This window comes from Diceros bicornis, chromosome 23, assembly GCF_020826845.1.
Source record: "Diceros bicornis minor isolate mBicDic1 chromosome 23, mDicBic1.mat.cur, whole genome shotgun sequence".
Taxonomy (NCBI): Eukaryota; Metazoa; Chordata; class Mammalia; order Perissodactyla; family Rhinocerotidae; genus Diceros; species Diceros bicornis.
In genome coordinates, this window is record NC_080762.1 from 45,324,868 (window position 1) to 45,338,252 (window position 13,385).

Below are 13,385 nucleotides of genomic sequence, written 5' to 3' on the forward strand. Positions count from 1 at the left end.
ATTTAGTTTTTCCCCCAAAGCCCCAGTAGCTAGTGGTATGTCATAGCTGCACATCCTTCTAGTTGCTGTACGTGGGACGCGGCCTCAGCATGGCCGGAGAAGCGGTGCGACGTGCGCGCCCGGGATTCGAACCCGGGCTGCAAGCAGCAGAGCGGGCGCACTTAACCGCTAAGCCATGGGGCCGGCCCCAAGAATCCCAAGAATTTAATTCACAGAATCTAATGGCCTGTCAAGCAAAGTATACACGAAAGACAGAATCTAGAGTGTAGGTTTTGTCATCAAGTAAAACAGAATCTTTAAAAGATGATTCTCAAGGAGGGTAAAAAATCAAACACCACAAATGTTTTCATTCAGTCCTCAAAGGCCTTTTGGTGTTAAAAATAATTTCTCTTCAGACAGCATTTGAAACATCAGATCGTCTTTTCAGAAACATTTTATAAATAGGTCACAATATTAAATATACTTAAGCCTGACTCATTTCTTGCCAACATATTCAGTTTTACACACTAGGGTTAATTCTTAATTACTAAAGTAGTAGTAGTTATGACACAAGCATTCAGAAATGTGTTCTATAAAATATCTTCATGATGATGATGATCTTCATGATCAATTTGAGGATATAAATTTTATTCACAATGTTTATGTTATGTGCAATATCCCATTTTAGGCAATTTTCCTAATAGAAATTTAAAACAAACTTATACAAATATGGATTGGATAAGTCATGGTAAGTCACCAGATTCAAAGTACTTAAGTATCAATTTTTAATAGGTATTTTATTAAAACTTTATAAATACGTATTTCTTTTGAAATAATATAATCTTGTGAAAGTTTTCTTCAAAAAATTACTTCTAATTTTGTATCTCTCAGAATACAAATTGACAAAAATGTAAATGCTTCTGAGTTAAACATATAATGATGTTTCAAGTTTTTTATGTTGACTGAGATTTATCATATTTGCAAAAAGCAGGGAAAGATCAAGAATATGTACATGTTTATATACAAAATGTAAGCTATTTTGAGTAAATAAAAATTCTAAATGCCTGTTTTTGATGAAATGGCTCATCTAAAATAAACAGCAAAATCATCCCTATTTACTGGAAATAATTTTCTCTCAAAATCACAAATATCTACTTCAATTAACTTTGGTAAATCAACTACAGGATCTAATTTAAATATTTCATATGAGAGCTTTCTAACATCCCTATAAAACTGATTGGAATGGGGATCAAGTTAATTATTAATTACTACTTTTAAATTTAGATTACCTCTTTCTAAATATAAAACCTGTATCTAGGAGTTACGAAGTTAATACATAACATCACCAACGTCAGGCATCAATAGGGATGTCAAATGTCCCATACGAATATATTATCCAGATATCTGAAATTTATTTTTTAAAGAACTGCTTCATTTTAGCCGTTTAACCAAATATCTCAGTCTTCCTAAACAAATGCCTAATAAAATTTAACATTTTCTGATAATTCAGTGTCATAATGAACAAGTATTATATAGTAATGATGAGGTCCTAGGAGGCAATTTGGATAAACTGAGACATTTAAACAGACTAAATGGTTTTTAATCCTATGATCTCACAGGTCTTCAGATTAAATAATTCATTGTTATAAAGCATCTAACAGAGCCTGTTCTGAATATTAATTCTCTTCCTCTTCAATCTGCTTGGTCTAGCCTCTAACTCCAAGCTTCACCCTCACCTCAGCCTTATTTTTTCAGACCATGAAAGCATGAGCTACATATCTTGCCCAGATTTTAGGGGAGCTCATGTCTGAACTCAAAATCATTTGGCTTCCCACTATATAACAGTGCTCCTCTAAGCAAAGTGACAAAGGCAGTAAAATGAACAGGTATACTTGTAAGGAATGAAGAGACCAATTTAGATGCAGCAGAAAGTTCCCGATGAACAGTGAAAGGATGAAAAGTAAATAGTGCAGGGAAAGCACTGGGCCCAAGATTAAATTTGGATTTTATCCTATTCACCACTATTTCTCAAATTGGGTGCCATGGACATAATGCTGAGTTGCTAGCATTTACTGTTAAAAATTTAAAACTGTATTTTAATTCTGATGCTCCTCCTAAATAAAATTTAAGAATATTCTGAAATCAACTAGACTAGAAGGCCACCTTATAACTTAGGACTGCCTGTCTTTGTGCTTACTACCAAACTGAGCCCAGTGAGCTCTTAAAAGTAGGGTTTTTCCAACTGTTGGTTATGACCTACTGGTGGACCATAAAAGCTGCTCCTGAAAAAATCAAAAGCAGCTTTTAAAAATAAAAATAATAAGGGGCCAGCCAGGTGGCATAATGGTTAAGTGCGGACGCTCCACTTTGGCAGCTCAGGGTTTGCAGGTTCGCATCCCGGTTGCACACCGATGCACCGCCTGTCAAGCCATGCTGTGGCGGCATCCCATATAAAGTAGAGGAAGATGGACACGGATGTTAGCCCAGGGCCAATCTTCCTCAGAAAAAAGAGCAGGATTGGCATTGGATGTTAGCTCAGGGCTAATCTTCCTCACAGAAAAATGAATAAAATAAAATAAATAAATAAAAATAATAAATGAAAATAGAACGCATCACACATAGTAAGGATAAGTACTGTTTTGTGATCATTTTGTTTCGGCATGACAACTAAGCAGTGAGGCAAAAAAGTTACATTTTACTATGACCTGAGGTCAAAAACTTGTAACTCTAAGATCTGTAGACTCACTGTCTTGGATTTCTACAAACTCAAATTTGATAAACATTGTTACAAGCACTGACCCTTCACTGAGGCAGAAGGATAAAAGCTGGATGTTGGGGAATTTCACAAATTGAAAGCAAGCTTAAAAGCAAGTTTATCGGTTAACGAAAAAAAGGCTCAAGATTAGACAAGAACTAGGATACTATTATTAGACTGTATAAGGTAGAGACAACATAAAACATCAAATTCACACCAGGTTTAACATTAACGTAAAGAACCATAGTAAACAGAGGTCATTCCATAAATTTTCCAAAGTTACAGTGATGGAGTGGGATGCCCTTCTTCCATTTAGAGACTGAGATTAGATCGCAGGAATGGAGGGGCCAGCCCAGTGGCATAGCAGTTAAGTGCGCGTGCTCCGCTGCTGGCGGCCCTGGTTCAGATCCCGGGTGCGCACCGATGCACTGCTTGTCAGGCCATGCTGTGGTGGCGTCCCATATAAAGCAGAGGAAGATGGGCATGGATGTTAGCTCAGAGCTGATCTTCCTCACAAAAGAAAAAAACAAACAAGGAAACACCTTTTACCAAGTTAAGAGAAAAGGGACAGTCAGATGTGCTTTGATTACAGAATATGGGTGACAAGAAAGAAAGGAGAGGCAGGACTACAGAGAGGAAAAATTTCAACTTGACCTATAAAAGTGTCTGGAATTGCAGTGGAGAATAAAGGGAAATGGAACATGTGGTAGAATGTTACAGAAATGGTCCCTAAAGAATCACATGTCAGGCCAGCCCCGTGGCTTAGCAGTTAGGTGCGCGTGCTCCACTACTGGTAGCCCAGGTTCGGATTCCGGGCAGGCACCGACGCACCGCTTCTCCGGCCATGCTGAGGCCGCATCCCACATACAGCAAGTAGAAGGATGTGCAACTATGACATACAACTATCTACTGGGGCTTGGGGGGGGCCGCGGAAGGAGGAGGACTGGCAATAGATGTTAGCTCAGAGCCGGTCTTCCTCAGCAAAAAGAGAAGGATTAACATGGATGTTAGCTCAGGGCTGATCTTCCTCACCAAAAAAAAAAAAAAAAAAAAAGAATCACATCTCTCTGTACCCAGGAAAAGGCTAGGTTTGACCACTTGCTGTAGCCAACGGGACCCTGGCGAACATGACATAAGCAGAGGCTTGAAAAGCAGTTATGCAACAGAACTTGCTTTCCTGCTGCCATGTAAAAAAATCCAGGCTACCTTACTAGAGGATAATGGAGCAGAGATGAGCCAACCTAAGTGAGGCCCTCAATCAACCCGCCTGACAACCACAAGACATGAGTGAGACTATCTGGGACCATTCAGCCCCAGACGACCTACTAGAACCACCCAATAGACCCAGAGACTTGAGAATAGTAATAAAAATGGCCTTTCTTTTAAAGCCACAAAGTTTTGGGGTAGTTTCGTTATAGCAATAACTGATACAGGATACTTCAAGAAAAACCAAAGGCTGTAACATTCTGAACTTAATTTTATTTCAATACCCCAAACTTCGAAGGGTGAGTCTTCAGGCAATGTAAGCACATATTATCTACACTTGCAAGATTAATTAAAATTCCTTGGTTTGGATCCTAAACCCTTAGTCTGGTTCTCATCTACTTTTTCTATTCTATTTTTCATCCCAACCCATGATATTTTTCTCCAAGATGCCAGTTTGAACAGTTGTTCCATTCCTCTGAGCATTTATTCCCACCCTTTCCACTTCTCTTTGGTTACCCAAATTCATTCAAGACTCAATGTAAATAGTGCTTTCCTTTCTTGCTCAACTGTTAGCTAAATTAAGTAATTTCAAAATGCTCTAGTTCTCTTAATTTACACTCCCTTTATTGTATTTATCACTACATACTTTACTATCTAACACTGTTGCTTACTATTAATATAAGCACCAGATTTTGTAAACTCTTTGAAGGCAGAGATTCACTCCATAAATCTCCACAGCTCCCCTAGTGCTCGCACACAAGAAGAATTGAAATGTCTGATTAAAATAAATTAAGAGATATACGTAATTAAATTTTAACAAATCATCTGGGCTAAATATACATACTTACAGATCATTATATTTTTATAACGTAAAGGGCAAAAAAGGTAACATTTTTCTTCTGAGATGCATTGTGGACTCCCAATGCCAAAAAAGAAACAGTGAATCAAGAGGATCTCCTGGAAAGCAATACATAATTAAAAGTTACATGGAGCATGTGACAAACACATTAATAAAAAGCAAACTTTCCATTTTATAAATGAGGCTACTCACATATTCATTAGTTAATTTTATGAACTGATTTTTGTGTGGGAGTTGGGAAAAATAAGGTAATTTCTCAACTTTGACAGAATCTCAAGGAAAATAAGTACAACATCAGTTTCATATAGTGAACAACATATATTTTCAAAAATCCTTGGTTCTGCAGGTTAGTTATATAAGATATTATGAAGGGCAATTGCAGAATACATCTTCTCTTCCCCCATTTTAATTTAGGACCAAAAAGTGTCAAGAAGGAGGCAAGCAAAATTTGGTAAAGTTTTTCTCTGCTAAAATTGGTCTAAGCATATCCTGGAATGTGGAATTTAATATCTCCAGCATGCAATCATACTAATTACGAACATTTAAAAAATTATTTCCCTTGAGCATTACCTGAACTTTTAAAGTTTAAATGACTTATTACTCCCTCAATACCTAAAGTAATTATCACTAATTAACAAGCAAGCCATCTTTTCTTCTGATTTGAAGTGTCCTACAAATTAAGATATCCTCTAATAATCAAAAAAAGGGTCCAGTTTTTTAAGGAAAATGTTTAAGCATTTTCAAAATTCTTGCCACTATAATTAAAGCTAAGCAAAACATACAGATAAACAAATCAACTTGTATTAAACAGATGAAACAAAAATATACAAAGAAATACTTTAAGTACATAACAAATAGTAGCTCTCCTAACAGTTTTAATTTGATTTTTGTTTCTTATACCAATAAGGTACTAACAATAGTTAATAAAAGTACTAAGGTCTAGCTCAAATCCTACCTCTTCAGTAAAGCCTTGTCTGATACCCCAGCCTGAAGTGCTTACTACCTACTTTGAACTCTTTATTGAAATTACTATACATAAAATTAACTTACTCCTCTAAATAGCCACCAATAATTAACTAATTAGACACAGCCACAGACTGGAATTATTATACAGTATAAAACAGAAAGCCATATAGATTTACACCAGCAGCTACAGAATAATCTCAAAGATTCATTTTTTGGTGAAAAACGCAAAATGCAGTGTATAGTACGTCCTCATCTTTTATTGTTTTTAAAAAAGAGCAAACAGCATTTCTGGAAAAATGCATAAAAAACTACTAGGGGACTGTCTTTGTGGGTGGTGACTGGAGGTCAGGGGTGGGAAAGAGATCAATTTTTCATTATACGCCCTTTCTCAGTGTTTGAATTTTTAAAAAACCATTTCAATGTACTGTATTTTCAATTTAAAAAATAGAGAATAAAAAATAAAGCAAATTTGTTAGTTAATGACAGTGTCTTTTGACATCTCTTCAATTGTCATCTTGAAGTGATATTTAAAGCTTACCTTATATCCAACTAGAGTCTCCTATATTCTATATCCCCTAACATCTAAACCTAATCCTTGCATTAAATGCTTTCTTAAAAGTACAGAATTTCAATTATATCAAAAGGTCAAATCTCTGCTTTAATCAGGACAATTAACTATGTTGAATTTGCCACCCCCTTTAACCTAGTGAAAGTGAATTGTTTTAGTAATTGTTTAAGTAATTGCTTGTAATTTCTGCTAATGAAGTAGAAATTTTTTTGACCTCTCAAGCTCAGTGTGAATTTACATATGGTTGAAGAGCATTTACCTGGACCTGTTCCAGATTAACTACACTTCTTAAAATGATAACTATTATCTTAACATGAAAAGAACACAATAACTAAAAAAATCTTAATATATTCTTTTTCATTCTGTTCAGTGCTTCTCAAAAGGGCACTGTGGGTCTTTAGGCAGAGGCAAAAATAACAATGAGGGTAAGACTGTCCTGATCACCCCAGAAAATTTAGCATCCATGGCCCATGGACACTAAATGCCAGTATCACAACCCCAGTCATTGCAATGACAAAACAACAGACCCCAGATATTTCAAAATGCCCTCAAAGAGAGAACTGCAGGGGGAGAAAGTACTATGCCCAGGTAAGAAGTACTGCTTACATGAACTAAAGGAGGAAGTGTGTGTGTCTATGTATGATATACATACACATTTCCAAAACTACAGTTCCACCTTTTATAAACAATTACCAACCACCAGAAGATAAACGGCCACTAACAATCACAACTCAGCCAGTCATCCAGCTCAGTATATAATGCTGTCAACAAACATCATGCCCCAACAAATCATTCTTCACCTATTACAATGGCTTAACTTTTTGTTTTTCTTTTTGTTTTTTTTGTGAGGAAGATCAGCCCTGAGCTAACATCCATGCTAATCCTCCTCTTTTTGCTGAGGAAGACCGGCTCTGAGCTAACATCTATTGCCAATCCTCCTCCTTTTTTTCCCCAAAGCCTCAGTAGATAGTTGTATGTCATAGTTGCACATCCTTGTCATAGTTGCACATCCTTCTAGTTGCTGTATGTGGGACGTGGCCTCAGCATGGTCGGAGAAGCGGTGCGTCGGTGCGCACCCGGGATCCAAACCCGGGCCGCCAATAGCGGAGCGCTCGCACTTAACCTCTAAGCCACGGGGCCGGCCCAGCTTAACTTTTCAAATGAATAATTATTCTAAAATCCTTTTAGAACAATTCTTCTGTTGAAATACTTCTGTTTAAACTCCCCAAAAAAACCCTGCCATTGTACTTCACTCATTTCAGAAATAAAAGATATAAATCACAGTTTACTACTATTATCTGTCTACCTTCCTCCAGAGACTGTAGGCTCCTTGAAGCCAGAGACCATGATCACAGTCACACGGCCCATAGTGTAGGTATTCAATAACAATGCCGAATGAGTGAGTGAATACTGGTCCAGTCTAATACAATAAATAGTCAAACAAGTTCCAACTATATTTAATTTCTTATATATGATAATGATCTTGCAACAAATAAATGCAAGAAATTATTTCTGGTCATCCTATATTCTTATTCTAAGTAGATTTTAAGAAAATTAGTAATTCAACTACATTACCCAGATTAAAGCTGGCTTGTAAAGATATAAGGAAATTAAGATTTTTGACAGGCACTCCCATCCCATATGTGCATCCTCTACCACCATTCCCCTCCTCCCACTTAAGCTTTAAGTAAATGTTCACATAAATAGCTTAAAGTGGGGCATGCTTCCAAGAAGCAAAACAATAAGAAAAATTTACTTAATGTCTCTCATTTCTATTTTACTTCTCAGAACTCAAGAAATGCGTTACTATCCTACCTCATTCAAAAAGAAAGAAAATCTATAAATTAGAAAGTGTAAGCAACTTCTGTTTTTGTAGGTTTCACTATATTCTCCAGAGACTCACCTTTTGCTGAGGTAAAAATTCAGAATACAAACATTCATTTTTAAAAATAAATGCAACAATGAAGATTACAAAAGCACTAAGCATCAACAATACTAACTCGGAAGCCCACTAACTCTGACAAATATTTACTATCTTTGCCTTCTTGAAGCATATGAATATCTCAGTTTTACAGGAAAAGCTTAGATGGAAAAAGTTAAATATCTCAAGGTTAGAAACCAAGACAATTTCTAGCACCTAGTATTTCTAGCACTGTTTTCAGATTGCTCCAATAAATTCTATAATTGTTAACCACTGCTTCGCTCCACATGTATCAGAATGTTAAGTAATAATGGCTAGGATACAATTTTAAAGAAATAATTATGTTTCAAGTTACCTCCCATTTGACAAGATCACTAAAACAAATGGGCTACTTTTTAAAAACACACAGAAAATGTTCTAGAGGGGATCAAACATCAGAGACACTGGGGGACGGCCCAGTGGCGTAGTGGTTAAGTTCGCCAGCTTTGGAGGCCCGGCCGTTGACCTAGGCACTGCTTATTGAGCCATGCTGTGACAGGCATCCCATATATAAAGTAGAGGAGGATGGGCACGGATGTTAGCTCAGGGCCAATCTTCCTCAGGAGGAAAAAAAAAAATCAGAGACACTGTACCTATTCAAATAATGGAGATCACTTTTAAATGTATTTAAATTATTGTGGGATTTCAGTGCATGAAATATTTCATTATTTTTGAAATCCACAACCCAGCATTTATTATTGTTTCATGTAACACTGGTTAATAAAAACAATTTACGTGTTGTAAGACTAACCACTTAAAACTAATACAGGAAACTTTTATACTGAGAAATAAAGAATGCTGTTTCATCCACTAAACAATATTTATGATGTTGTACACCCTCAAAAAAGCCCAACTTGCATGAGATTCCATTTTTCCAGAATTATTAATCCTGCTTATAAATATTGCTGGCCAAGAGTATTTACAGTCATTAGCACTAAACCCATCAATAGACACTGTTATCTGAAAAATGTCTTTCAGCAAAGCTAGACTTGAATACTTTTCACTGATTAAAAGGCTGACTTTACCTATAAATGTAAGACTTGCTTTTATGGTATCTTACTGAAGTTTTTTTATATCTAAAATAAATCTTTATATCTAAAAGACCAATTAAGAATGAGTAAGTACTGCCAGAGTAGTGAAATTGGCAAATTTCAACAATTCCTTAAAACTAGGATTCAAAGGAATGACAGAATCTCTAATTTTGCCATAGATACTCAGAGCTGTTACCTTAAGTGGGGATCTTGCACGTTGCATATACTCCTAGACAAGTCACCACTTGATCTCACAAAGTTTTTTTAAGATAATGAACGACCACCAAATAATTAGCGACAATAATGTGCATACAGCAATGGAGAATTTTTTGTATGGTATAAAGGAAAGATTTCAGAACTTGGAGGCTAAAATTAAGTTAAAATGTAATCTACTCTGAAATGCTAAAATGGTCCACCATTGTTCGACCTTAAGTTCAATCTTTCCAAAACAACTTCTCTATAATGATACAAGGTAACTCTAAATGTGACCTGTATAAATTGTGTCTTTTTCCTCCTCAAGAAGACAGTCTAACCAAAATCTTCAGCATAACCAGCAGCAGCACCTTGAAATTTCAAACATAACTGGAGAGTTTGTAATCAAGTCCAAATGTAGACCCAAACTCTCCGACTTCTATCAAGCAAACAGTGCTATTAATATTCCAAACCCTGGTTAGAAGGCAATTACTGGAAAGCAATGTCCTTGTGCAAAAGAAGGAAGGAAAGGTCTGAAACTGACCTGAGTACAGGTCCACAGGAAGCTCAGTCCTCTCCGTTTCACCAGGAGACGAAATAGGGAAGGCTCCAAGTAACAGGAGGATGGGGACATGGGGAAGGAAAGGCAAAAGAAATCGCACTTCTCGAAGGGGGAAAGCAAGAAAGAAGTGGACTGGAAAAGCCGGCCCACGGAGCCATTCGAGCCTAGGATACATACACAAGAGCAACTCGTCTCCACCGACGAGAGCAACCTTTACCATCGAAGTGGTGCACCAACCAAGCAAAGGCAGGGAGGGACAACCTCCGCGCCCCCCACTCCCGAACGTCTCGCCCAGCTAAAAGGGGTCGGCGGGGATCGCTCCTCGGAACATCAACAAAGGCCCCTTCAGTTCTAAGGCGAAACTCGAACAACAAAGGCCCGGAGACAGGGAGGATGGGGCCGGGGGCGGGACGGATGAACGCAGGGGGAAGCAAAGGAATCAAACCAGTGGGGGCGGAGGCCCGTCGGAGTGGGAAACAGGCGCAGAGGCGGGGGGCGCGGTAATCCCCAGTGCACAATAAGAGGAGGAGGAAGAAGGGGACCTGGACTCCATCCCCCTCACCCGCTCCCTGCGGCGGAGAGGGCTCCAGTCCTCGCCGTCTGCATCTCCTCTGCCTCGGGGACCGCGCAGTCCCCACTTCGGGGAAGGAAAGGGGAGGGGGATTTTCCGCCCTGACCACAACTCCCTTCCCCCAGCCGGGAGCCGCCGACAACAACCGCCACAACGGCATCCACACAAAGGCGCCTTCCTCGTCCTCCCCGCTCCCGCCCGGGCGGCGGCGCCGACTACGCCAAGGCCGCGACGAGCACCGCTCGGCCGCCAGGCGCTCGCTCGCCCTCTTCCCCCTCTGGCGGGGGGAAAGGGGGAGGGGACCCCCGGGCGCCCTCACCTGGCACAGCTGCTGACAGTACTCCGTGGCCGCTTCCACGGCCGGCACCCGGCTCTCCCGCAGCTGCCGCTCCAGCTCCTGGAGCCGCTCGCCCAGGCGCTGCAGCTCCGCGACGCAGCCGCCTCCGCCGCAACTCAACCTCTCCTGCTCGGCCTCTTCGTCCGCCATCTTCACACCCCGCTCCGTCGCGTACGCACCTGGGTCACGTGATAACACAATGCCACGTTCGGCGGGGTCACGTGCCGGGCGCGCTCGCACGCCGCCGAGCACGTACAAAGGGCCCGGCGGGGAGGATGGGGGGGCGGGGAGAGTGGCGCGAGGGAGCCGGAGGGAGGTGAAGGGAAGGGGAAAGGAGGAGGGCGGGGTCCCGGCGGTGCGGAAAACCGCGGTTTACTTACCCCGCGCGGGAAGTGGGCAGCGGCGGCCGAAAGGGGCGGGTCGGTGGAGGCCTGTTCTCGGTCACGTGGGCGCCGCAAAGGGGGCAAACGCCTGGGGAGGGGCTGCCCTCTCGAGCGTCCTGATCCCGGCGTGACTTTCCCCCGTCCCCGAAGTCGTCTTACGGACATATGCCCCGGCTCCCCAAGAGGAAGGATGAGGGAGAGCTCTGGGTGGGCTGGGGCAATGGCTGCATTTGCGGTTGGCCTGCACAGAGGCAGGGGAAGACGGAGAAGGTAAAACCCACCCATGGACCACGAGCGTGAGAGCCAAAGCGGGACTATGAACTGTCAAAATTGCTTCTGACTTCTCACCAGGCGAGGGAGGAGGAAACTAGTGCCTGGGGTACCAGATCTCGTCCCACTCGGCTCTCCTCTTCAGCCCCAAGACCGCCTCTCCCCTGGAAACACAATCTCTAGGGGGTGGAGGCGACAAAGAAAAATAACAATTGGATCAAAGAATGAGGTTCAAATCCTCACTCTGGAGAACGGGGCAAACTCATGAAAAGCATAGCTTAAAAGATTTCAGACTGAAATTGTGGACGTTGTAACCAGATAACTTTTAAACCACGAAAACATTTCCAGAATAAGTGATAGCCAACTAATCTGTTTCACCGCAGTTTAAGACTCTTGGTCCTACACACTACAGAAATCACCATCACTGAAAACACACTATATATGAAAGCTCTTAAAAAGAAAGTAGGTCAAGAAAAAAAAAATCAGCATTAAGGACTCCATTAAAAATCACAACGGAGGAGGGGAAATGGATGCTAAAATAAAAAGACAGCGTTATCAAGAATTTATTATAAATTCAGCACCATTTTTCCTAGTGCTGCAATAGAGATGGCATTCTGAACCATATTTTATTTACAACCTGGAAGGAATGAATATTTGGCACTTGAACAAAACAGAAGAGGTACTACAAAAATTCAAGTGCTTAACCCTGAAGTTCAGAGTAAATGAATATTTTGTTACCAGTAGAAAATTAGACAAGAAACCTGCTTACAACTGAAGGGTCTACAGAAATTCAGAAACAATGATGTTGATGAGGTACCTAGTCTTTTTACTATCATATTCCAAGTGAAGTATATTTTTCTAGTACATTTAAAATAAAAAGAATTCCTATTGTGTGCAGCTTCCTCTTCAAGAGATTTCTAGCATTAATAGAAAGTGTTCTAGATAGTATGTTGTCCAGAATGAATGTTTTGTAATGCATCAGTGGTGGTGATGTTTTTTAAGTGCCATTTTGTAAGGTGAGTGGGCACAACTGAACCCCTTATGAAAAACAGTATCAGCTAAAATATTAGTGCAACATATGTGTACTGATATTACATATTAACAAGACAGCTTCTTTAAATATTTACTCATGGAAGGGGGGTACATTCAAAGGCTAAGGAGCAAGGATATAAAAGTATCACTGAGAGCTGAAAAAGCAACAATTAAGGCAGCTAATGGATTTTCATATTTGCAGCTCATGTTCCCAAGTAAGGTATTTTAGATATCCAAACCAGATTTCTCCAATTTATGTTATTTTAGGATGCCACTGAAAATATAAAGAGTGAGAAATACAAGATAAGCCAAAAGTACCAGTAAATCCAAGGACAGATACTGTATCGAAGGTTAGCAAGGCACATTTTTTACTTCAAGTATAATAGCTTACACCACATCACATCTAATTAAAAGAAAGGAAAACATATCCAAAGAGAAACATATTCAAATATTGATTTAAAAAAAAATAGCCTGAGAATATAGGTCATTCCCACCTACTGGCCATGATAGCCCTAAAACCAAGGAGACTTGAATAGCAAACTGATTCTGAGCACTATTACTGTCTTGCAAATGTCCCTCTGCATGGACAACTAAGTCCTTCACTTTCATTAGGTATCTTTGAGCCCTACCTCCCTCTTCATTCATTCCTCTGTTTTAGATCCTACAGAAATGAGTGGGGTTATTATTTCATAATCATTTATTGAGTACTTATGG

General features: G+C 39.9%; 1 protein-coding gene across 1 annotated transcript in view; it reads right to left on the reverse strand.

Annotated features, from left to right (window-relative positions):
* ZNF292 (zinc finger protein 292) overlaps window positions 1–11,494 on the reverse strand; it is a 94,217-nt gene extending 82,723 nt beyond the window's left edge. Inside the window, exons 1-2 of the mRNA XM_058566671.1 lie at window positions 11,367–11,494; window positions 10,969–11,165 (exon numbers count right to left, since the gene is read on the reverse strand). Of these exons, the coding sequence (XP_058422654.1) occupies window positions 10,969–11,136 (168 nt within the window). The 5' untranslated portion in view covers window positions 11,137–11,165; window positions 11,367–11,494. The remainder of the gene's footprint in view (window positions 1–10,968; window positions 11,166–11,366) is intronic.
* Window positions 11,495–13,385: the final 1,891 nt, after the last annotated feature.